Source organism: Heloderma suspectum, chromosome 1 (assembly GCF_057233095.1).
Source record: "Heloderma suspectum isolate Gila_16-S chromosome 1, 16-S_ref, whole genome shotgun sequence".
Classification (NCBI taxonomy): Eukaryota; Metazoa; Chordata; class Lepidosauria; order Squamata; family Helodermatidae; genus Heloderma; species Heloderma suspectum.
This window is the reverse complement of record NC_139458.1, coordinates 229,518,242-229,544,932: the sequence shown is the minus strand read 5'-3', so window position 1 is coordinate 229,544,932 and position 26,691 is coordinate 229,518,242. Positions and strand designations below refer to the sequence as shown.

The 26,691-nt window shown below is 44.9% G+C and overlaps 1 protein-coding gene across 1 annotated transcript in view; it reads right to left on the bottom strand.

Moving 5' to 3' along the window:
* Positions 1–26,691, bottom strand: part of COL4A1 (collagen type IV alpha 1 chain) — a 326,895-nt gene that overhangs the window by 230,068 nt on the left and 70,136 nt on the right. The window contains exons 4-9 of the mRNA XM_084808054.1: positions 4,359–4,448; positions 4,218–4,262; positions 2,759–2,803; positions 2,574–2,636; positions 2,427–2,480; positions 2,213–2,239 (exon numbers count right to left, since the gene is read on the bottom strand). Coding sequence (XP_084664180.1) covers positions 2,213–2,239; positions 2,427–2,480; positions 2,574–2,636; positions 2,759–2,803; positions 4,218–4,262; positions 4,359–4,448 — 324 coding nt within the window. The remainder of the gene's footprint in view (positions 1–2,212; positions 2,240–2,426; positions 2,481–2,573; positions 2,637–2,758; positions 2,804–4,217; positions 4,263–4,358; positions 4,449–26,691) is intronic.

Below are 26,691 nucleotides of genomic sequence, written 5' to 3'. Positions count from 1 at the left end.
ATCAAATGATACAGGCCTTGTGTAATTACACACAAATCTGTGTATAAAGAATGTGATCCTTGCTCTATTACTAAGGGTGCAATCCTATGGCCTCTAGGCAGTGGCTAGACATAGTATTGGTTGGTTCCCAGAGAACTGCCTCTCCGCCCCCAACCCCCAGGTGGCATGGATTGTCCCTGTGCTCTAGTCTCGGAAGAGCAGTGCGGAGAGGGAGAAAGGGGCATTCCCGGGGTGGGGAGTTCGTAAGTGCTGGCATAACACTTCCTGTGTGTCATCCGGCCTCCCCACCCTGTGCGCAAATGTCCCGGCACTAGATAGCCAAAATTGGCCATCTAGCTGTGAATGCAGGGCAGCTGGAGCACAGAGGAAACTATCCCCTCCATGCTCTTCCTGCCGTGCACTGGATAGGCGGTCGCCTCCGAGTTCGGTGGTGGCCGCCTCTCCGCACAAGATTGCTCCCTAAAGCTACAATCCTGGTAAACCACTCACTTAAGAGTAAGCCCCACAGTGGAGCTTACTGATCTCAGTGGGGCTCACTTCTGAGTAGACATGTATAGGATTGCACTGTAAGTGTGTTGTTTAATATACTGCATGTATCCATTTATTTGGTAGGCCCAAAGTTTTACTTCACTTTGAGTAACTGCCCAGGCTCTGATTAATCTCTCTTATGGTAAAACTAAAAAAATGAGATTTTATCATTACTTGAAATATCAAAATAAAATGTAAAATGTCTGAAATATTTGATGTATCATCATATGCTTTTGTTCAGAAAACTTATGCCTGCCTTGGACCTTCAGAGCCACTGCACACATTATGCAGAAGTCCATGTACACTGATGTTCCACTAGCTTTTGCCATGGTAAGCTTGTAAAGTATGCATCTCCAAACAACAGAGATTCCTTTCCATTTTAAGTATTAACAGCAGCAAACATTGGTGTACTCAGGCTGCTATATAACATGTAAAGTGGCTCTCAGTATCTCTGCCTAAAGGACTGCAAAATATCCATCATGAGTAATTCTGTACTATGGTCTATATTATCTACAACACATAGCAATTATCTTTGAATGGTCAGTAGTCAATACCTAAATTAGAATTACTATTTTTACTGTCACAGTAGGGCAATAGCTTTATTAGGACCAAATAAAATATCACAAACTAGTGAGCAAGCTTTTGAACTCTCTAGAAATCTTCTTCAGGCTGGATGTTAAGCAAGACAACAAACTGGGGACAAGGAAGAGGGGAGAGAAAAGGCTGAGCAGCGGACGTAACCAAAAATCCTGATGCTTGCAGTTTGTAAGTGTTAAGATGGAGTGCAGAACTGTATTAGACTATGCTAAATCCAAAGCAGATTGCACCGAAGGCTACTAGGACAAAGACAGAATAAATAACTTTTTAACTTGGCTTAGATAGTCCAGATGTGGCTAAGGTTCATCATGGGCTGATTTGATACGTTGTCATGCCTTTTGGGGCAAAAAATTGCATGATACATTATTCATGTTTTTTAAAAAGCACACTTAAGCTGGCCATTTTGATTTTGAAGGAAAAGCAGTAGTGTGGTGCCCTGATCTGGAATCTGTTCCCAATCTGGATTGGACCCCACCCAGTTTCCTGGCAAAAGTCATTCCACTCTGGTATTTGCCCCCAAAGGTGCTGTTTGGGATAAACAGCTGGGGGAAAATAGCAAATGGGGTTGTGGTGGACATTTCTGATGAGAAAATGGCACTGGGCACCAGTCTAGATCAGAAGTATGTTTTGGATCAGGGCCCTGTGCAGCTGCTTTTCCTTCAAAATAAAAGTTTGCCATAAGCATATTGTGTAGTTTGACCCTTAGTTCTAAGAAAGGAACATGTGCTTACCTCCATTTTTAGGATGGGTTCAACAAAAGGACTATTTTTTTAAACCAAGGACTTGAAGATCTCCTGCCCAGACAACATCAAGACCCAAGTAGTGGGAAGCCTGCATTGTTCTCCTTTTTCTTTCTACTTTTAAAATGATATGTAAACTCTGATTTACCAAATAAATCAAGCTTGCTCATTACTCTGTGACATTTTAGTTGGTCCTCATAAAATATATTATCCAACTGTGGCTTTTGCATATTCCTCTGATGACCAATATAGCTACTTACGATTTTGTGATTTTATTGTGCTTACATCATCTGTGTACTATGTTACTGTAAACAATAAAAAAGTCTGTTTTTAATTGTAAAATGTACCTTTATTCCTGGAGGTCCTGGAGGCCCCTAGAAAAGAAAGATTACATTTTTTGAGAAATTGAGAAACCAAGACATTTTAAACATCAAGTTTAAAAACTATGTATTTGAAATCACAGTAAAATATTGAATTCAAAGTCCAAAAATTTGCTGGTTTTCAAACCTGTTTTTCCTCTTTATTCTGATTTTGGTTTAAATGTTTTTAAAAATTGCTTACTAGGTTTCCAGGTAATCCGGGTAAACCTGGGGGACCAAGAGGACCTCCTTCGCCCTAATGGGATGGAGACAGTGACGTCACTTCTTCTCAAACACATCAGAGCATTTGGAAAACATTTCAGAAAAATGTTTGTTTGAAGCAGTTCACCTTTGTTCCATTGCATCCTGGGATACCAGGAGGCCCTGGGGCCCCATCTCCTCCAGGGATGCCCTGAGATTAGAAAGAAGGCAGGAACAAACAAGATAAACAAAGAACTACCACATTAAGTCCTGATGGACATTACTGCTGAAATCTGGATGATGTTTGAATTATAAATTTTATGTCATACATACAGGAAGGCCAGGATTTCCTGGGTAGCCTGCTGGACCTGGTGGGCCCTGGAATTAAGGAAATAATAAAGGTAGTTAAACATTTAGAATTCAAAATCAAATGTATTCAGTCTAGATGAAGGGGTATGTCTAGTTAACAGTATCAACAGGATGAAATTTCTTTTAAAAATTCACAGGAAATGCTTCTTTTAAGAGTTTGAATCCCCCACAATGTGGCAAATTAATTTACTAGTCAGAAATATTTATTATAAGAAAAAATACTTTTTTCTTATTTAGAAGTAATTTCAGCAGCCCAGCTCTGAATAAGTTCACAGAGTCATCACTAGGGATGGTGGAGAAATCCACTGCGGACCCAAATAAGGCTGGATTCTCAAGAATCCGATGAGCAGATTCCACAGCGGACCATGTCCCCTCACCTCAGGGTCCTCTGGATTTCCTGTGGGGCAGCTCTCCACCATTGAAAATGACGCTGTAGGCTAAGGATGACCACCATTAGCCTATCATGGGAAAGTTACAGCTATAAATTGCATAGTTTACAGCATTTGCAGTTGTAAAGCACTTCCTTCTATGTAAACTGTGGCGTAAATGGCTGTTTAGAATGGAGGAGATCCGCCCCGTGAAATCTGAAGGACGTTGTAAGGCTCCAGGGAAATTCACGGGGCCCTAAGAGACCAGATTTCCCTGTGGCAGATTCTCCACCGCCCCCCCCGACCGGATGTCGGGGGTTCGTACATCCCTAGTACCAATGTGATCCTCATGCTAGTATCACCAATTAAGGTACTCATCTTATTCAACGAAGCACTCCTAGAGCTTAACCTCATATTCTCAATGAGATGCCAAATCCTGAAATGCAGCAAAGTGCTGAGATATTCAGTAAAAGACAAATAAGAGGAGTACTATGGCTTGGATCCTGAGTTCCCATGAGCTGAGCTCTGCTTATAGGATCCTCCCACTGGCAGAAGGAGTGGGGGAGCCAATATTTCACTGATGCCCCCTTCTCCCTGGAGCCCTCTGTGCCCCATGAAGATCTGCTCCAGGCTGGAGGGAGCAGATAAATAGAAGGAGTTCTTCTGTTAGGAGAAGGGAAAGCCAGGATCCAAATCTATGGCTCCAAGCTATATTAAAGCCCTCAAAGCATCCTGTATATTTTATACTAGTCTAAAGCCCCACCCTCGTTTAATTGTTTGGACTGTACTTTTAGTGAATGGTTAAATCTTTTCTTACTCTTATTGACAACTAAAAGGCTAGTTGACACATTTGAGCTCAGTGAGATATAAATGGGGCTGGGTATTTCACTGTCATCCCCAGATAACCATCTTAAGTGACTGCTCCTGATGGACTGGGCACCATTTGAATGAGATGGCAGAATTTTACATAGTCAACTACTTGGAGCAATGGCATTACTGATGGCATTATATAAATAACTCCCTAAAATACTCAAAACAAATTCAAGAAAACTCACTCTTGTTCCTTTTGTTCCTGGTAGCCCTGGTTCACCAGTATCACCCTGTTAAAAACATGGGGAAATAATGTGTCTTTCACTTTAGCATGGTTTTAAATGAAACTCTTCAGGTTAACTTTTTAGGTATAGAATTAATCGTACCTTCAGTCCTGAGGATCCTGGGGGACCTTCAGGTCCTTGTATTCCAGGAAACCCAACCAAACCTTGTAAACCTGGCAATCCTCTCTCACCCTGTAAAAATCAAGAACACGTCATATTTAGCAAAATACAAGCAAACAAAACCCCATTGGCACTAATGGGAATTTCCCTCTTGATGCAAACAGGTACTGGTGGCAGTGGCAGGGGGGATTTTTCTTGGGATGATGGTGTGGGGGGGAGGGTTAAATTCCCTGTCTGCAGTTGTGACCCTGATCCTCCCGCTCCCTTTTCCTGATATTTGCATTTGTAAAAAGATTCATGCATTTCACATTTAGTCCCCAGTCCCATATGCTTATGGGGCCGTGGTGGCTTAGTGGTTAAGACGCTGAATTGCAGACCGGAAGGTCAGCAGGACAGCAGTTTGAGACCAGAGTGCTGCGTGACGGAGTGAGCTCCCATCTTCAGTCCCAGCTCTTGCCAGCCTAGCAGTTCGAAAGCAAGACATTGCAAGTAGATAAATAGGTACCGCTTCGGCGGGAAAAGTAACAGCGTTCCGTGCACCTCGGTGTTCAGTCATGCCGGCCACATGACCACGGAAGCGTCTTTGGACAGCGCTGGCTCTTCGGCTTAGAAACGGAGATGAGCACCACACCCTAGAGTCGGACACGACTGGTTGGGGACACCTTTTACCCATATGCTTGGGATCTCTTCAATTCAGTCCTTCCCCCCAGCTGAAATCTCTTCAAAAGCGTGGAAAAAAGCCTCCATTGAAGCCAATGGAGACTTTTCCTGTCTTTTTTTTTTAACCTCTGCATGCAGGGTGGGGGGGGGGATTTGGGGAAACAAATGGCTGGAGTGGGGAGAAGGTTTAATCCTCCCATCCCAGTGCATGCTGGTCCTGATCCAAATTGGGGCCATACACACTCTCGAATAAGAAATCAAAAGAGGGATCAGCTACATTCTACGTAATTAACATAACATATAGTCTGACCCCCGTATAAGCTTACATTTCTATTAAACAATAATTATAAGATCTTTGTAGCTATATTAGAAGAAAGAGTAAATGTTACAGGAGATTGTGTTAAAAAAGATCAGAGTTTTATCTCAGGGCAATAACTATCCTGGAACCTCAGAAAAATGATAAATATGGTACATTGTGCAAAAAAAACATAACAGCCACATCTCTTCTATTTTGTTGATGCAGAAAAAAGCTTTTGACTTGATTGGATGGAAATTTAAGACAGAAGCTTTTAAAAAGGTTGGTTTTAGTGCATATTCTTACAATTGGATAGAAAGCCTCTATGAAACCCATACAGCTCGAATAACAATAAATAGTAGTCTATTCCAAACAATTAATATGCAATGTTGGAAGCTGACTTCTTTCTCCCTTTCTTTTTAACGTTTGTATAGAGACAATGGCACAATGGATTACAGCTGATGGCAGGGATGGGTATTTTTATTTTTACTGTTTTATTAAATAATTGGAAAGTATTTTACTCATGTTTCATCAAAATCCAGCACTGTTTTTCAATGACATTTAAAACAAACAAAGTAATTGATATTATCATAACATTTATTATTACAAAAAGTAACCCTAGAGGTGTCTCCATGAGTGATTTACTGTGAGTATGTTGCATTTGGAGGTCATTTGGGGCACCTGACATCGTGGCCATTCCACAGCAACTCTGGAATTTTGCATGGAGAAACCGTTTTTTCTGAGTCTACTTTTAGTCTAATTGTTTTCCTTAATTTGGCTTGTCTGCACTTCTGTTGTGGTGTGCACCAACCTTCTGCATTTACTTTGGCATGGTAGCCCTGCCCAGGTGTGTGTCTTTCACCTGGCTGTGAACTCACTGACCCTGGTCAAGGGATGTTTTCCCAATGTTTCCACCATTTCGTGGCTGGCCCTTCAGGAGTTCTGAGCTACTTCATGGTATTTATTTCACCTTGCCTACTGCTAAACTCTGGTGGCCATCCCAGGGAAGTATAGGTGTGCTCTGGGCAGCCTCTAACTTTTTTAAAAAAGTAAAGCATAAAGGCACAATGTCAAAATAGCGCATTAGCGCTACATCACAAATCCAAAGTAAGCGCTCCAGGTTCACCAACCACAGCTGCCTGTGGACTGTAAACTGTATTGATCTTGCACATTTAAAATAGTTACTGTGTCAGGGGCTAAGACTTACACTGCTAAAAGCGCCAAGATGAGGAATACAATTACTTGGCTAAATTGTAGTTTCTGAGTTAGTTACTGGGGAATCTGCAACTGTGCTTTTAAGAGATATCCCTATAGCACGATCGTGAAATAATGCATTTGTGTTGCAATTCATATACCCCTGATAACACTATTGCACTAGAGTGCTATAGTGAAATAGCACTATAGTGAAATAGCACATTTGTACAGGAGTGCCTATACCTGCTATTGCGGTTTTAGAGGGAAAGTATAAAAAAATTGGGGGGAATCGGGCATAGGTTGGGGAGGCAGGTGCTAACACACACTGGTTAGAGAAAGCAGAAAAAGGTGAGAGTGGGAGGGAGGGAACAAGCTCTTTAAGTGATGATGTGGATGAGACTCCACCCGGTAGTCACTCTAACATTTCACAGTAAACTGCCATGTGACCTGCCGACAGCCCCCGGCTAGCTTTGGGATAAGACAAGCTTTTTTGGGATAAGACACATGCCCTGTGTGTCCCTGGATGGAGCAGATTCAACTTCAGTAAAAACCACAGCAAAGTGGAGAGTAAACTAAACCCATCGCTATGGAGATCCCCCCCAAGACACGCCATCTCTCAATGAATCTTTTCTTTTTTACAAATATTTGATTTTATCTAGCCCTTATATACTAAGTCAATTTTATCATTTTTGCAACATCCCAAATTCTAAGTCAGATAGGGGAGGGATAATACCCATTTTATTATTATTAAATATTATTAAATTTATTAATTGCCCATCTGGCTGGTCACCAAGCCACCCTGGGCAATGTACAGCGTACAATAAAACAGTTTAAAACAATAAAATTCTAAAATAAAAACATTTTCTAAAATACCCTAACCCACCCCAAATGCCTGTCTGAACAACCACGTTTTTAATGCACGGCGGAAGCTCATTAAAGAGGGGGCACGGCGGAGTTCCCTAGGGAGAGAGTTCCACAGAGTGGGGGCCACCACAGAAAAGGCCCTCTCCCTCGTCCCCACCAGTCTAGCTGTCCTGGCTGATGGGACAGAGAGAAGGCCATCTGAGGCTGATCTTGTTAAGCGGCCTGTCTGGTGTTGCTGGAGGCACTCCTTAAGATAGGCTGGGCCGGAACCATATAGGGTTTTAAAGGTCAAAACCAACACCTTGAATTGGCCCGGAAAACAATGGTAACCAGTGCAACTCCTTCAGCACTGGAGTGATGTGATCTCACCGGCGGCTGCCTTTAATCAGGTGAGCCGCCACTTTCTGTACCAGTTGCAGCTTCCAAACTGTCTTCAAGGGTAACCCCACGTAGAGCGCATTACAGTAGTCTAAACGAGAGCGGACCAGGGCATGTACTACCGATGGGAGCAGATGGTCGGGAAGGAAGGGGCGCAGCCGCCGTATCAGATGGAGTTGATACAGCGCTGTCCGGCTCACAGCTGACACCTGAGCCTCCATGGACAGCTGGGAGTCCAAAATGACCCCCAGGCTGCGGACCTGGTCTTTCAAGGGTAGCCGTACCCCATTTAACACCAGGTCAACGTCCCCCAGCCTCCTCTTGTCTCCCACCAAAAGTACTTTGGTCTTGTCAAGGTTCAGCTTCAGCTTATTCCTCCCCATCCAGCCACTCACCGTCTCCAGACATTTGGACAGGGATTCTACGGCCAACCTTGGTGAAGATTTGAACGAGAGGTAGAGCTGTGTGTCATCCACATATTGATGACACCGCACCCCAAACCTCCTGATGATAGCCCCCAGCAGCTTCCCATAGATGTTAAATAGCATCGGGGAGAGGATGGAACCCTGTGGCACCCCACAAGTGAGTGACCATGGGCCCGAAACCTCCTCTCCCAGTGCTACCCCCTGGTACCTGCCGGAGAGGAAGGACTGGAACCACTGCAATATGGTGTCTCCAATGCCCAACCCCTCCAGGCGGTCCAGGAGGATACCATAGTCAATGGTATCAAAAGCCGCTAAGAGGTCGAGGAGAACAAGGAAGGAGCATTCACCCCTATCCAGAGCCCTCCTCATATCATCTACCAAGGCGACCAAGGCCATTTCTGTCCCATGCCCAAGCCTGAAGCCCAACTGAAATGGGTCTAGATAATCAGTTTCTTCCAAGTGTGCCTTCAACTGCACCGCCACCACCTGCTCAATCACCTTGCCCAAAAATGGCAGATTTGAGACTGGGCGAAAATTGTTCAGAACTTGAGGATCCAAGGAGGGCTTCTTTAAGAGCGGTCTTATCACTGCCTCCTTGAGGGCTGATGGCATCACTCCCTCCTCAAGGGAGGCGTTCACCACCGCCCTGATCCACTCACCCAGTCTCTCTCTGCAGCCCATAATGAGCCAAGATGGGCAAGGATCAAGTAAGCAGGTGGTCGGCCTTACAGATGACAGCACCTTGTCCACTTCATCAGGAGGAAGAAGCTGGAACCGATCCCACAAAACCGGTTTGCCACAGGCCGCCTCTTGCTCACTAACTGTATCTACAGCGTGCAGAGTAACACACCTAATCTGATCAATTTTATCTGCAAAGTGCCTTGCCAAGGCCTCACAGGAGGCCTTAGAATGCTCCAGTGGTTCAGGAGCCACAGGACCGACCAGACTCTGGACCACTTGGAACAGCCTCCTGGGACAGCACTCTGCAGACATGATAGAGGCAGCATAATATTCCTTTTTTGCTGCCTTCACCGCCACTGCTCTAGCCCGTGTCTGATTGTCTTTGGAGCGAGACTTCCGCCACCGGCGCTTTAGCTGTCTCGCCTCCTGTTTCAGAGCTCGTAACCGCGGATTGAACCATGGTGCAGTCCGAGCCCTGTTCAGGGGGAGAGGGCGTTTCGGAGCCACCTGATCAAATGCCCCAGTGATTGCGGCATTCCAGCCACCCACCAGGGTCTCGACCGAGTGGCCGTTGGCGTGCCCCAGAGAATCCCCAAGCGCGTTCAGGAATCCATTTGGATCCATAAGATGCTTGGGGCGGACCATTTTAATAGGTCCTCCACCCCTGCGGAGGGGTTGTGGAACCGAGAAGTCCAACATCACCAGATAGTGATCTGACCATGACAAGGGGGTGGTGGATATACCCCCGACTTTCAGATCACTCCCCGCTTCTCCAGAAACAAACACAAGGACTAGTGTATGACCGGCTACATGGGTGGGCCCAGTTAGAATATGGTGCAGCTCCCAGGAAGCCATGGTCTCCATGAAGTCCCGAGGTGCTCCTGTGAGGATGGCCTCCGAATGTACGTTGAAGTCCCCCAACACCAATAAGTTAGGGGACTGTACACGCACATTCAGTTTTCCAAAATGAAGCAACTGAAATTTTTGCTGTGGTCATAAGATTAATAACCAACTCAAAATCCTCATTTTCCACACAATCCATGACATTATCAAGAAGAATCCTAAAGGGATCTATAGGGAGTGTATATCCCGTTATCTATTCAATATAAAATAGAACCAAATTCTAACAGGGTCTAATTTTCTCACACTGCCTAGAGAGAGAGAGAGAGAGAGAGAGAGAGAGAGACATATGATCAATACCTTGGGAACCACATCTCCACCATCTCTCATGTTCTAACCCATATACAGTTTGGATGTTAGTAAATATAAGACAAACTGAGGCATGGTTAGATTTAAAGATTAGATGTATGGTTAAAAGGGGATGGAGGCAGCAATCCTATGGCCACTAGTCAGCGGCTAGATGGCCATAGGCTATGTGGTTTTCCAGGAATTGACCCCGGAGAACCAACCATCCCACCCTTTCTTGCTGCCTCGCAGGCAGCGCAGAACAGCCCCGTGCTCCATGCTCGGAAGAGGAGAGCACAGCGGCCAAAATGGGGCATTCCGGGGGGCAGGCAGGGGCAGGGAAGGCAGAAATGCCAGTATGGCACATCCTATGTGCTGTCCAGCAGCCTCCTTCCCCGCTCCGCCTTCCCGTGGCCACAAATGCAGGGCAGGAGAAGCGCAGAGGGAACAATCCCCTCCATGCTTCTCCTGCCCTGCATTGGATAAGCAGTCGCCTCCGAGTTCGCAGGCGGCTTGCTATCCCCATAGGATTATGCCCTAAATGTATGTATTGATAGTAATTTAATTATATTTATCATATATTTTAAAGCATTATATACAAGCACTAGTCACATTACTTATTGTATAAGTTGGATTATTTACCAGTCTTATAAAATGTTACTGGACTCACAAAATCCACCAAGATTATTTGTATTTTATAGTATGTACTTAAAAAATTTAAAAAGGAATAAAGAAAAAAAAAAGAGGATCATAATTCTGCAAACCCTTTCTTATTAGATAAATCTTACCTATATATCCTTTACTAGAAGACCCCAAATAACATTTTTCAATGTTTCCTCAAAAAAATATGTATTGCATGGCAAATCTGAAAATATTGATACGTCTTCATGTCTTGCACATTAATTATTTCTTGAAGATTTTGAAATGTACTTACACTACTTTCTTCCATAAAGTTCCTGACAGCTGTTAAGTCTTTTTCCTCCTATATATCCCTCAGTATATTTATTCCATGTAGTTCTTCATTATAAGTGAAGGACAAACAAGGTGATATTCCTAGAGCAGTCTATACTTCACCCAAACTTCAAAAGTAGTCTTAACACATTCGATTCCATAACAAACTGTCCATATCTACTTTTTCTGATACCATAATGCATGACATAATGGATATATCCCATTGCGTTCTTAAGTTTCAACTCCTATTTTATTGATCCAATCCCAGGTATTTGCTAGTCCACAAGCATTGTAGTATTTTGAGAATCAATGTAAATTAACTCCTTTTTTTCATGGATGACTCAAAGCAGTCCATGCAATTTTAGGGTGCTTATTTGACCAAATAAATGTGTTACATTCATTTTAATTGAAGAGACCTTCCTCATCTAAGATAAATACAACTCTGACCATCTCTTAATGTGTGCGAGAACTTGTTGAAGTTCCTAAAATTCAATTCTACTGTCTGTTCAACATCCTCAACTAGCCAAATTTCAATATATTTAATTTCTGAGGACCTGTGTTGCATATTAACTGTTCTGCTAATCTGTTCTTACCTTGTACTGATAAACTGAAGCCCATCCAAACCAATTTAGTAAAGTTAATTTTATAGCCTGAAATTTCTGAAAATCCATAGATAAGATCAATTATATGTGGCATAATCTTCCCAGGATTTAAACACAATATTACCATATCATCTGCAGATAGCAAAACTTTAGATATTTTCTTTTGAAAAACTATTCCTTCAATAGAATGGCAATAGCTACTGGTTTCTAGCAAATGATCAGTAAAACTGGAGACAAAGAGCAACCCTGTATTTTACTCCTGCTTAACTTAAAAGTAGGTGACTCTCATGTCTGACCCAGACCCATGCCAGGATGACCCTTTGGATGAAGATCCTGACTTTGCTGAGCCTAAAGACCCTGTGGGACCCCCTGACTCTACTGATATCCCAGGCACCTCCAGAAGCTGTGGAGAAGCTACACAGACCCTTCAGCAATGAGAAACCCTCAGACAGAACCCCTGAGGGCTGCACCTCACCAACAGAGTCAAAAGAGGAGTCTGAGCATCCACCCAGAGTTAAAGCATGCCAGTGCCAGAAGGCGGAGGCACAGACTGCCACTCAGAGGTGAAGAGAGCACATTGAGACCAACAGCAGTGTGGGTCCTCAAGAGTAAAGGTCTACTTGAGAGCAAAGGTCTCCTCAGAAGTGGAGAGACTCTGAAGCCAGGCTTGCAGCTGTACCTGGGTATGGGCTGAGAGGATTGTTTATATAAGCTCTAAGGTGAGACACACTGGTTGCTGGAACAACACTGTTATTCATCTCCCAGTAAATTGCAATCTAGTTTTATTTATTTACTACATTTTTATACCACCCAATAGCAGAAGCTCTCTGGGCAGGTTTCCTGACCTTGTTTCTTCTTTGGACTGATCTCTCATGCTGCTGACCTATGGACTCCGAATAAGACCCTGTTCTTTGGATTGTGCTTGATTTGGACTGCTTGCCTGAGCTTGACTTTTCAGTTCTTCCTCAGACCCTGCCTTTGGACTGTTCTTCTTCTTGATAGGTAATACTGTGCTTCTGATCTCTGCCTGCCATTTGACTTTGCTGAACAGATTTGCCCCATAGTTTGCCCCAGAACTGAACTTGAGCCAGCCATAGCAGGACAGTGATAATTGTCCATTACTGCAACGTTTGCAATAGGGTTAATACACACAGCTTTGATCCACTGTCTGAATTTTGGACCAATCTGAAATTGTTCTAGAGCATTAAACAGATATTGCTTTTTCAGGGTCCATCAATAACAAAGTTCTTGGTTCGTGACATGTTTTCATTTTATGAATTACATTACTTACTTACACTGTGGGCCAACTGTCACCCTTTATGAAACTCAGTTGATCTTGGTCTATATATTTGCCTAGCACTGTATTTATTTGTTTAGCCAATAAAGATGTCTGTATCTTAAAATCTTGATTCAATAAGGAGATTGCCTGATCAGATGTCATTAATTAAGGATCCTTATCTGATTTAGAATCATAGAGTTGGAAGGGGCCATTGAGACCATCAAGTCCAACTTCATGTTCAGTGCAGGAAACCAGTTTAAAGCATCACTGACAGATGGCTGTCCTGATTTAGCTTGAATATCTCCAGTGACAGAGAACCCACCACTTCCCTAGGAAGTTGGTTCCATTGTCTGACTGCTTAAAATAAGTAAGATTCAGATTTGTTGGCTCCTTCTACTCCTGGAATGTGGCACCAAGACCTTTTCCATTTTGGAATTTGGCCCTTGGGCTGAAAGTTTCCCCACCCCTGCTATGGGTTAACAGCTAAGGCACTGAAAGGGCATCCCCTGGCACCACCATCTGAAACCAGTCCTCCAGGAAGGACTGAAGCCATCATAACACTGTGTCCGCAAGCGTTATCCCCATGGGCCAGTCTGCAGAGACTCCATAGCTGATGGTATCAGATGATACTGAGAGATCCATTAGAAACAACAGAGATGCATTCCCCTCTGGTGTAGGTCAGGTTGAAATAGATCTAGATCAGGGGTGGGCTACATCTTACTGCTGACTTGTATTCGGCTTGGGATTGACTGCAGCTCCAAGATCCTTTTCACACATACTACTGTCAAACCAGGTATCTCCCATCTTATACTTGTGCATTTGACTTCTCATTTCTAAATGAAGAACTTTGCACTCATCTCATTATGTTATTTTCTGCATAGTTTTCTAATCTATCAATATCATTTTGAATTTTGTTTTTCTTCTAAGGTATGAGTTATCCTACCCAATTTTATGTCATCTCCAAATCTGACAAGCATCCCCCCCCACTTTCTCCAAGTCATTAATAAAAATGTTGAACATACCTGAAGAAGCTTTATTTGTTATTCTTAGCATCCCTCGCCAAGCTCAGCTCATGGTCAGCTTTAGCCTTCCTGACACCATCTCTGCAATTCTGGGCCATTTGCCTGCATACTTCCTTAGTGACCTGTGCTCTTTCCACCTCATATATGTATCCTTTTTTTATTTTCAGTTATCATTAAGCTTGTTGTGTAGGTGCATTGGCTTCTTCTGTTGTCTTCCATTTTTTTCCCCTCACTGGAATTGTTTCTGATTGCATCTTTAATATTGCCTTTTTCAGGAACTCACAACCCTCTTGAACTCCTCTTCCTGCTATGTTTTCTTGCCATGGAATCCTATTTATCATTGCTCTGAGTTTATTAAAATCAGCTTCCCTGAAGTCCAAGGTACATGTTTGAGTCCACTCTGCTTTAGTTTCCTTTAAGATCAAGAACTTGAGAATTACATGGTCACTTCCCCAAAAGTTCCTGCTGCTTTCACCTCATTAACTAACTCTTCCCTATTGGTCAGAATCAAGTCAAATAAATAAAGAAATAGCTTGGCAGTATTGTTTGCTCCCACATAGATAAGCAGGAAGGAATGACTATCAGTAGACTTGATGAGTATCAGCAACCGTTCCATCACATCTCTAATCTATGCTCCTGGGATACTTCTCAAGCCAATAGATCTGGCCCACACACATCCCCTTCTGTTCCTCACAGTACAAAATCACCAACCACACCCATGACTTCCTCTTGTTGCAGGGAGTGGTTCCATCCTCTCTATTCTGTAAGGCTCTAGCATCTTGCTTCTTGTCCAGTGAGGTCTGCTATAGATATTCCTCTTAAGGCTCAGAGCCACTCTCTTCTGCAAGAGTCTCAGAGTGGTTCCTTAATTCCAGTGGAGCACAGTGCCTTCTGAATCTCTTCCTCCTGAGTGTTACTGTTGTCAGGAACGCCCTAGCTGCCTCTTGCAGTCCCCACCAATAGCCAACTCAGGAACACAGACGACGAGGAATTCTTTCCGAGACTTTATTCCTTTATTACTTTATGACTCCTTCAGAATACTAATTGCTAGAGACAAAGCAAGGAACAGCACTGGGGAAAGATAGCAGAGTAGCCTTAGCTCCAGGTAATGCAGTTGGTCCCCATTTGAAGGAGAATCACAGGAAGACTCTGAACTTATGGGCTATGGAGAGATCCTCCCTCTTTCCCTTGGGTCCTTGGGACGCGACTGTTGTTTGAGTGCCAAACGAGCAGAGTGCCTCCTTTCGGCGCCCTCCACCTGTCGTCGCTCCCTGCGTCTGTGCCGAGCATCCAGCAAGCCCCCCTCCAGCGCTCTCTCGCTGCCAGGGTCACTATCTATCCCAGGAATGCTGGCAGGAGGAATCTCTGCCAGCTGCTGTGCTTGTGAGAGATGAGCGCACTCCTCTCCCACGGATTGCTGTTCCTCCTCAGAATCAGAACTGCTCTGGGGCTCTATGGGCTCAGTTTCCACCCTGATAGCTGCCATCCATGCAGGTTGCTCCTCCTTTTGTCCATCCTGCTCCTCTTTCTGAGTGGCCCCATGCAGTTGTCCTTGCAGTGCTTCCTGTGTTCTGCCCAAGACCTCTTCATCCTCTCTTATACATTGGAGTGTGGCTATTCGCTGTTCCAGACCTCTTACCTTTTCCTTTAGTAATACAACCAGCTTGCACTTGCTGCAAATGTACAGCACATTATCTTCAGGCAGAAAACAAACTTACCACATAGTTTGCGAGTCACCACTGCTGAATAGCATCTGTCCATTTTCTCTTTCTGGTGGGTCTTCCCTCTTCGCTGTCAGTGCAGTGGCCCTTCCTCCTCCTTATTCCCTTAGCTGAAAAGTTGGTGGGCCCTTCTAAGCACACACTGTCTACTTACTGCATAGGGAAATTCTGCTAGGGACCTTCGCCTTCCTAGGACCTCTTCAAGGAGGGACCCGTGCCAATCAGAGTACATGGCTTTTCAGTGCATATGGTCAATCAGAGGACACGGCAGGGCACATGGCCTCTCAGGTTCACTCTTCTCCTTGTGTCTACAACTGTGGAATTCCTTGTCTTCCTTCTGAGGAGCTTCTCATAGCTTCTCTTCTACCTGTAGACCTCCGGTTGAAGATAGTTGCAACTGCTAGGCTGGCTGACTAATCCTCCCACCCTCTCAGAAAATATTGCAAGCAAACATGAGCAAATAAAGAACAAGCTCCACTCCTGTAAGCTGCATCAAAAACCAGTTTGAGCAGAGCACCAGACTCAATGGGAACAAAATCTATAGCAGTATTGTCTCCAGAGGACCAAGGCCCTGTGTAGCCACTTCACTTTGCTGGCTGATGCTATATTGTACAGCTCCAGATGTCATCCTCTCTACTTCTACAGTTATCATTTTGTTTAAAATGCTACTCAGCCTATTTGAGAAAATGTTATCACCAGAAGCATCTCTTCCTGTAACTGTAGCCCAGGGTCAACTTTTCCAACACCTGAGAGGGGAGGAAGTTCCCATGGATTAAATGAGTGTAGGACTGTAGCTTTGCCTGTGGAAGAGCCTATACAAAATAGCAAGCGTGGAACCCAGTCTTACTCAAGAAAAAAGCCATCCATTACGCAAGAGGTGGCTTTCCTGTATCCAACTTGCAAATGTACTTTGCCTCTTTCCAAATTAAACAACTGGTAAATGTTATACGGAATGATACAAACTATCATGGGTTTCCACAGAAACAAACAGTGCAGTCCTACATCATGAAACTTAATAAAAACATGGGGCAGGGGACCATTTCTAATGGTTTTGAGGCAATGCTCAAAATATGGAAATGGTGCACCAAACGTTTAACCCCATCCCCAATATACTCAAAGTTTGAATCACCTGAAATTTGTGGAACTGGGCAAATTAATATAATATCAGACTTAGAAAGAAAGAGGCCTATTCCATATCAGAGATTCATTTCTCGAAGGCCAACCTGTTTTTCTCACTGCCCTGGAAACTAGGTTACAGGGCATCAAAACATTCTGGTTACAAAAATACCAAATAATCACATTTGCCAAACATTAGCTAGGAAAGAGGGAGCCCCTAGGTCACTCACCATGTTTGAGTATTTATGCTTGCCTCATATAGACCCCACAGAACGTCTAGTCTCCACAATCTACAAATGGTTGGTTGATGCTGTTTATGGGAACTCATTGGGGTTGAAATCGAATTAGGAATTGGACCTTAACACAATCCTTATGGAACACTAGTGGTCACAAATGTGTACTGCCCCTCCTCTCAAGACAATTTCCACTCAAATAAGAGAAGCCACATTGAAAATAACCCATCTATGGCCTTTATCCATGACCAAGCTGCATGTTTTCAATAAATCTCTTTTGCCCCTATGCTGGGAAGGGTGTGGCCACATACACTCACTAATACATATATGGGTGGTATGCCCACTGTCTTTTGGAACCAAGTCCTCAGACACGACTTAACGACTGAACAACAACAACCTCCCCATAACAAGTGACATAACTGGACAAAAGTCTGCAGGGCTCTTCTCATACTTTCAGTTTTTAAGGATGGCAATGAATATTTATTGCACAAGGACCTAATTGCTTTACTGCCTGCAGCCGCACAGCCTGAAATTGCGATGAACTGGAAATCTTCTACTGGACTCTTGATGCAAAAAAATGGATGGACAGTATTTGGAAACTTGCCCTCTCAGAGAAGTTGCAATGTATGGCAGCCAGGCTTTTATCTGGCACTCAACTGTCAGAGTATATCCTACTGACCTTGCTTGGAATGGATAAGTTACCCATTTTTCCAGGCTTAATTAAAAATGCTGGTTGAGGACTCAAAGGGTTGGCTTAAGGGCTATCTGCTCCCATAGAGACCAGCACAACCTTTAAGATCTGCTTTGGTGCCTTGTCATGCCTTCATCCTGAGCCCTGAGGTGGGTGAATATAAAAGACATGGTCTTCTCAGTGGTGGTATCATGATTCTGGAATACTCTTGTGGAGGAGATCCCCCACTCTTGTGGGGGAGATCCATTGTTATTGTCTTTTAGAAAAAAATTTAAATTGTTATTTCAGCACGGTTTTAATATACAATTCTACTGCTCTTCTTAAATGGCTTTTATATTGCTTTCTGTGCTTATATTATATTGTATTGTTTTATTAGTGTTGATTTTAGTATGTTATCATTTAAATTATTATATTCAGTTATTATAATCAGTGCTGAAAGCTGCTCTGAGTGCTTATGAATAGAAGCACGGGAAATAAATTCAACTTCGCCCACCAGCTATTGTTCTGCAGGGAGATTTTCTGCTTGCTTGTATGGTGCATTTAATTTATATTCAATCGTCATTCTGTGTTTGTGTCCTGCCTATGTAACCTGGCACAGATACTGATTTACTCTATAGATAACTCCTTCCACTTTATGGGTGTGTGCTTGCATAAGTTCAGACTGAATCTATTTATGTGGATCAGCCTCACATGTTTGCCAGTTTTAGTCTATGGAATATTCCACCAGTTTCATGGACTATCTACCACAGATTGTCCATGAAACTGATGGAATATTGCATAGACTAAAACTGGCAAACATGTGAGGACTGCTACTGACCTATTTATTTTCTCCCACATATTACAGATTAGGTTCAAAGAATATGTCAATGTGACTAACAGGGATGCACATGACTAACAGTTCAGTTCCAGGAGGTGCAGCTGTCTGGAACGGAACCTTTCTTAAATTTGTAAGACTCAGAAATTAAAACAAATATTATTTACATCACCTTCATCACTCTAGATCCTGTATACGCCATAGAGATTCAAGGAAGTTACTTGTTATAGTGACTTAATATAGCATACCATATACAGAACATCTCATAAACATACTGTTGAAAATTCGTGTTGCTTGAAGCAGGCCAGCTCTTGTGCAATGCATCAGACTACTTTGGTATAAGATCATCAGAATTCCAGAACTGGAAACAAAACATAAGCTTCCTTCAAGTGATGTTGGTCTAGTTCAGTGGTACACAATCTTTTTGGCCCTGAGGGTTGCATTGGGCATCAGCAGCAGGTCTGAGAGCCACATGAGTGCACACACATACACACATGATTTCTGGGGTTGGGGGGAAGGCTGCTTTGGGTGTCACTGATGGAGGGGAGGCTAAAGTCTCCTCCACCCCCCTGTGACCTCAACACACATTGCTGCTTTCACACCACTATTACCAATGTGGAAGCAGTGATGCCAGCTACTTTTGGGTTGTCAGGGAGGAGGTTTTAGGTTTCTCTCCCTGCTGACGGACATCACTTTCATGCCACCATTACCAGCGTAGAAGCAGCTATGCTGGCTGATGTGGGACAACCCGCCACAGCATTGCTTCTGCACCACCATTAGCCAATCATGGGTGGGGGGAATAATTCAGTAGCTGTGTTATGAATATGTAGCCGGGATTACGAGGTGAGACTCAAAATCCAAATGCAATTTCTAGGACCCCTGTATTTAGGTAGAATGCAATTCAGTTCAGATCAATCCATTCACACTTTCTACATTCACTCAGATAGTTACCCATGTTGGAGCAGCAGCCTGAGGGCCAGTCAGGTTGTGTACTCAGAAGCAGGAGTGAGTGCAGCTGCTTCCTTGGTGTCCTGGTCTTTCCTCAGTGTTCTATTGATTTGGGGGTATCTTAAATACTCTTCTCCTAAGCCATTGCATTTTTAGGTATTTGCTGGCAAAGGCTAATCTGGCCTTTCGGTTTTTGAGCATTCCCAGCGGTTTGCACCTTGTTGTGAAGCCTCTGTATTTACATTCATAAAGCGTCGGAGAATTTCTCCACGAATCTCCGGGAGGCCGAATGCCAACACATTCGGCCCCCCGAAATTGGTGGGGAAATTCTCCGCCCTCTGCCCCCCCCAGGATGGGACTTACCTCGCGCGAATGTCCCTCGTGGTGGCGGGTCCCGGCGGCGTTTCGGCGGTGTGGCGGCAGCGGTGGCGGCCGGTCTTCCGACCGGCGGCCACCGCCTCCATTTCCAAGTAAAGTGTAAAAAAAAAAAAAAAGTGATAGGCTACGTAAAGGTTTACATAGCCTATCACGGCTAGATTTTCAAAGTCAGCCGTGATAGGCTACGTAAAGATTTACATAGCCTATCACGGATGACTTTGAGAAAAAAAAAAGCGCGTACGCAAATGGCGGTGCCCATGGGCGCCGCCATTTGCGTTCCTTATTTGGGTACGGGTAGTCTACGTAAAGATTTACATAGACTACGGCGAAAATAAGGGCAATGCAAATAGCGTTGCCCTTATTTTCGCCGTAGTCTATGTAAATCTTTACGTGGACTACCCGTGCCCAAATAAGGAACGCAAATGGCGGCGTCCATGGGCACCGCCATTTCCGTACACGCTTTTTTTCCCAGTCAGCTGTGATAGGCTACGTAAAGATTTACATAGCTTATCACGGTTGACTTTGAAAATCTAGCCGTGATAGGCTACGTAAAGATTTACGTAGCCTATCACGGCTAGATTTTCAAAGTCAACCGTTTTTTAACAATCAAGTTTTTTACCAATCAAGTGTAAAAAAAAAAAGTGATATGTAGCCTATCACATTTTTTTTTTACACTTTACTTTTTTCTTTCATGGCCGGGGAGACGGGGCGCTCCCCCCCGGCCAGAATTTCGGCAGGGAGGGATGGGGTGCCTCCCCCCCAGCCAGAATTTTGGCCGGGAGGGGCAGGGCGCCTCCCCACCCGCCAAGAATTTCGGGAGGAGAACCGGAGCACCTCCCCCCCCGAAAAAAGCTGCGGGACCAGGTAAGTGACTTTCGTCCATCCCTACTCTTGACTGTAGATGTTGACAGTGACATGCCTACCTCCACAAGAGCGCTCTTGACCTGGCTAGATGTTGTGAAAGGGTTCCTCTTCACCATGAGCAGCATTCTGCGGTCATCCACTTTAGTTGTCTTCTGTGGTCTTCCAGGCCTTTTGCTGTTGCTGAGCTTGCCAGTTAATTCCTTCTTTTTCAGGATGTTCCAAACTGTTGTGTTGGCCACTCCCACTGTTTTTGCTATCTCTCTGATGGGTTTATTTTGTTTCCTCAGCCTAATGATGGCCTCCTTCACTCGCATGGACGCCTCTTTGGACCTCATGTTGGGAGTTCCAGTGAACAACTACCAAATGCAAACGTAACACTCAGAACCACCTCCAGGCCTTTTATCTGCTTGATTGGTCATAGGGTACCCAGGAAACAGGCCACACCTGGCCATGCAGCTGCTTGTCAGACATTCGTTTCATTAGTTATGCGCCACCAACTATGGGTGTGTGTGTATGCCACTGGCTGTACTTCCTGAATGGATAGTGCCCCACGTCTGTCAAGCCCCTTGAATTACAGCTGAAAGTCCTGACTTCACTCCCATCTGGGTGTGTTTCCTTTCAACTTCAGTGTGGTGGTGTACAGAGGCCAACTGCCAAAACAGTTATCCTTGTTCCAATATTTCTGGCCCTGACTGTAGCTTCTCTCTTTAAATGACAATAGTGGAAGAAGCATTTTGGTTTTACCATACATATCACTTGAGGACAGGGTTTTTTCCTATGGTTAGAATATTCTAGGTTTTATTGACCCTCATCTCCAATATTTGAGGCTTTTTCCAAATAGCCTCAAATAACACAATGTGTTTTACCATTAATTGCAAAAGCATATCATTGTTATATGAGTCAATGTGTGTTATACCATATACAACTGGCTGCACATGCAAATACGTGTGCAATAGCACAAGCCTCCATATCTGAAAATGTTTTAGGCCACAACTGGTGTCAATTTTGTGCTTTTCTGAAAAAACACACTATTATTTGAGTCACTGTGTGTTCAGTGGTGGCTGGTGCCCATTGTGGCTGGTGAGGTGAAGGACAGGGCAGCTAACAGTAGCCAGAGATGGGAGTAGGCTGAATTAACTAGACTGCTGCGGGGAAATACAGCCCTTTGGGGGCTCAATGGATTTCCCCAGAGCCCCCAGAGCAGCTTGCATTTGTGAGACAAGCCATAGCTTTTTTCCAGAATCCGGTAAATTTCTGGGGGTTTTTTCTCTAAATTTTGCAAGTTATGCAAGCTGTGGCTGTATTTTATGTAACTTGCACAAATTTCAGCCGTAATCTGCAGCTGTAAAGTGCTTAGTTATGCACAAATTGCAGCCACAATTTGTGGCAATTGCGGGTGCAATTTGTGCATAACTAAGCATTTTAAGGCCACAATTTGAGTAACCTACCAATTTTAGAGAGAGAAAAAAAGTAAATCTGCGAGATGGCCCAACTCATACAGATCGAGTCGGGCCAGCTCGCAGGATGGTGAGTTGGAGTTGGGGGGTCAAGCTGTGGAACACTCGGCAGACTTCACCCCCTGGACAGATTCCTCCAACATCTCTAGAACTATCACACAAAACCACTCCTTTGAACCCACATTTTTCTGCTGCAAGGAAAACCCATTTCATAAAAAGGCAAATGGAGCCTGCATTCTAGTTCAGCCAACTGAAAAAGTATCACCCCTCTCTCTCACACATACACTCACATGCACACATCTGCCTTCATCTGTCCCTCTTCCTAAAGTGGCAATTATATGCACACATACATGGAAGTAAGCACCACCACCTGCTATCCATAAAGGCTTAAGGAATACAGACAGAACAGAATTACACAGTTCCTGACCTCCACTTCTTTTTTCAAACAAGGCTAAGTGGTGAGGCTCAGAGACAACTTGCTCAACAAGATGACTACATCTCTCTTATATAAATACACAGATTCATGTATGCCAACTGGACATACTAACCATGAAAAATAACAACAACAACAATAACAACACACACGCAACACCACGTCCCAAGTCATGGGCAAAGGATAGGGCAGGAATCGTAACATCTCAAGGGATTCCTCTTTATCTCCCCACATGTATAGTGCCAGCAGAAGCTATAAAACATACTACTGATATGTTTTTTGATAATTCCAGACACTGCCTCTCAGAGGGTAGGTGAATGACTGCGAGGAAGCTCAGAGAAATGCACGGTAAAGAAATTTCCATTTTTCTCCAGTCTCCTGGGGGGCATTCATCATCTTCAGGACTTACCAGATCAGAATGAGAAAGGGAAGGAAACGAACCAGTGATCCTTCCCTCAGGATGTTCTGCATCACCATCCTACTAAATAACAGGGACCAGAAGACTGAGACATCATTGTGCCTCTACAAGGGACCAGGTCTACTCAGCCAATCTGCCTTTTGACTGCGAGTGCCAGTCAGATGAACTGCCTTGACTGAGAGGGTGTCTGCCTCTGTCCAGGACAGGCTCTTCCACTTTGGCAAGTTTGGAGAGACCAAGCGAGTGCCCCCCCGCCCGCCACTTGTTGACATAAGCTTTTGCTGGTGTGTTGTTGCTTTGAATCATGACGTGAGAATTGAGGATATCCAGTCTGAAGGCTCTCATGGCCAGGAAAATGGCTCGCAGCTCCAGCCACTTGATGCTCCTCTGTCTCTCTGCCAGAGAGCTGCCTTGGTACTCTGAGCTACTTTGGATTCCAGATGAGCTCCCCAACCAAAGACACTGGCATCGGTGGTAATAAATGATCTTCCAGCAAAAGGACATTTAATCTTGAAAGGCTCCTTAAAGCTGGTGGAGAAAAAGAGGAAGAGGGAGATGCCCTTGACCAGAGGTGCAGAACCTCCAGCCTATGGGTGTAATCTAGCCCACAGGGTACTCCAATCTGATCTGCAAAGCCTCTTGGGTTTCCTCCAGGGGGCAGGGCTTAGGCATTTCCCCCACTGCTCCTCTTCGATCTCAGATAACGGTGGGGATTCCCCTGCTGGTACATGCACCAGAATCCCTGCTGTTATATCCAATCTCAGATTGGAGATAGCAGTGGGAGGCTGAGGGGTGCTGGGTGCTGGGACTCACTTGCACCAGGGAAAGCAGCTGCTCTCCCCACTCGCAGCTCTTTTGCTTAGCCAACCCTGCTTCCTTCCTGTAATGGGGGAAGGAGGTGGCATTGTGGGTGCAAAGCAGTGTACTGCTCTTTGCTCTTCCACTGGAGAAGCAAGAGGACTCAGTTGCTGCTTCGTTGCATGCCCTATCTCCTTCCCACAATGGCAAAGTTCATTCTCAATATGTTACATGGTACATATAACAGAGAGTGAAGGCAGAAGAGCTTTGGAAGACATAAAGGTTGGCAAGGCCAAGTGGCATAGCAGTTTCTCTGAGAAAACACTGTGCTGCACGGCCTTGCCAACTGTTCTGCCTTCCAAAGCTCTTTTGCCCGCCTTTGCATGGTGTTGTTGCTCTATGTAATGTATTGAGAAACTGCTGTGCCACATGGCCTTGCCAACTGTTCTGCCTTCTAAATCCAAAACTCTTCAGCCTTTGCACTGCTTTGTTGTGCTCTGGCCATGGCATTCCCTTGGCTCTGGCTCTGCCAGCAGTCTGCCCTCTTCCCCCCCAGACTCAGTAGGCACCAGCCACCATCATCATCACGGCGATCACTCGTGACTGAGTAAGATTGTCTTCCAAAGATAGAGTCTATACAGATAACTCTTTAAAAGGATTAGACAGATTCATAGAAGATAGGTCAATCAACACATTAATCTCTAGCAGTGGGTCTGCAGGTGGCTGTAAAGGCCGATTCTGGATCTACACAGCCTCCCACAGTGAGGACATAGGTTTCCAGGTGGAAGGTGGTCATGGTGAGGGTTTGCTTGACGTGCCTTCCTCTGAGCTTGTTTCTCCCTTTCACTCTGTACTTGTGCTTCTTCAAAGTCCATAGCGCCTTTAATGTAGGCTGACCTCCAGTTGGAACACTCATGAGTTAGAGCTTCCCAGTTCTCAATGCTTATGTTACATTTTTTTATTTTATTTTATTTATTTATTTTTTTATTGAATTTATTAATCGCCCATCTGACTGGTCACCCAGCCACTCTGGGTGATGTACAACCCACCATAAAACAATTTAAAACAATAAAATTTTACCATAATTTTTTTTTAAAATACCCTAACCCACCCCAAATGCCTGCCTGAACAACCACGTTTTTAATGCACGACGGAAGCTCATTAAAGAGGGGGCATGACGGAGTTCCCTAGGGAGGGAGTTCCACAGAGTGGGGGCCACCACATAAAAGGCCCTCTCCCTTGTCCCCACCAGTCTAGCTGTCCTGGCTGATGGGACAGAGAGAAGGCCATCCGAGGCTGATCTTGTTAAGTGGCCTGTCTGGTGTTGCTGGAGGCGCTCCTTAAGATAGGCTGGGCCGGAACCATATAGGGTTTTAAAGGTCAAAACCAACACCTTGAATGTGGCCCGGAAAACAACTGGTAACCAGTGCAACTCCTTCAGCACTGGAGTGATGTGATCTCACCGGCGGCTGCCTTTAATCAGGCGAGCCGCCGCGTTCTGTACCAGCTGCAGCTTCCGAACCGTCTTCAAGGGTAACCCCACGTAGAGCGCATTACAGTAGACTAAACGAGAGGAGACCAGGGCATGTACTACCGATGGGAGCAGATGGTCGGGAAGGAAGGGGCGCAGCCACCGTATCAGATGGAGTTGATACAGCGCTGTCCGGCTCACAGCTGACACCTGAGCCTCCATGGACAGCTGGGAGTCCAAAATGACCCCCAGGCTGCGGACCTGGTCTTTCAAGGGTAGCCGTACCCCATTCAACACCAGGTCAACATCCCCCAGCCTCCTCTTGTCTCCCACCAAAAGTACCTCGGTCTTGTCAGGGTTCAGCTTCAGCTTATTCCTCCCCATCCAGCCACTCACCGTCTCCAGACATTTGGACAGGGATTCTACGGCCAACCTTGGTGAAGATTTGAATGAGAGGTAGAGCTGCGTGTCATCCGCATATTGATGATACTGCACCCCAAACCTCCTGATGATAGCCCCCAGTGGCTTCACATAGATGTTAAATAGCATCGGGGAGAGGATGGAACCCTGTGGCACTCCACAAGTAAGTGGCCACGGGTCCGAAACCTCCTCTCCCAGTGCTACCCCCTGGTACCTGCCGGAGAGGAAGAACCGGAAACACCGCAATACAGTGTCTCCAATGCCCAACCCCTCCAGGCGGTCCAGGAGGATACCGTGGTCAACGGTATCAAAAGCCGCTGAGAGGTCGAGGAAAACAAGGAAGGAGCATTCACCCCTATCCAGTTGTTGTTGTTCAGTCATTCAGTCGTGTCCGACTCTTCGTGACCCCATGGACCATAGTACGCCAGAGCCCTCCTCATATCATCCACCAAGGCGACCAAGGCCGTTTCTGTCCCATGCCCAAGCCTGAAGCCCAACTGAAATGGGTCTAGATAATCAGTTTCTTCCAAGTGTGCCTTCAACTGCACCGCCACCACCCGCTCAATCACCTTGCCCCAAAATGGCAGATTTGAGACTGGGCGAAAGTTGTTCAGAACTTGAGGATCCAAGGAGGGCTTCTTTAAGAGCGGTCTTATCACTGCCTCCTTGAGGGCTGATGGCATCACTCCCTCCTCAAGGGAGGCGTTCACCACCGCCTTGATCCCCTCACCCAGTCTCTCTCTGCAGCTCATAATGAGCCAAGATGGGCAAGGATCAAGTAAGCAGGTGGTCGGCCTTACAGATGAAAGCACCTTGTCCACTTCATCAGGAGGAAGAAGCTGGAACCGATCCCACAAAACCGGTTTGCCACAGGCCGCCTCTTGCTCACTAACTGTATCCACAGTGTGCAGAGTAACACACCTAATCTGATCAATTTTATCTGCAAAGTACCTTGCCAAAGCCTCACAGGAGGCCTCAGAATGCTCCAGTGGTTCTGGAGCCACAGGACTGACCAGG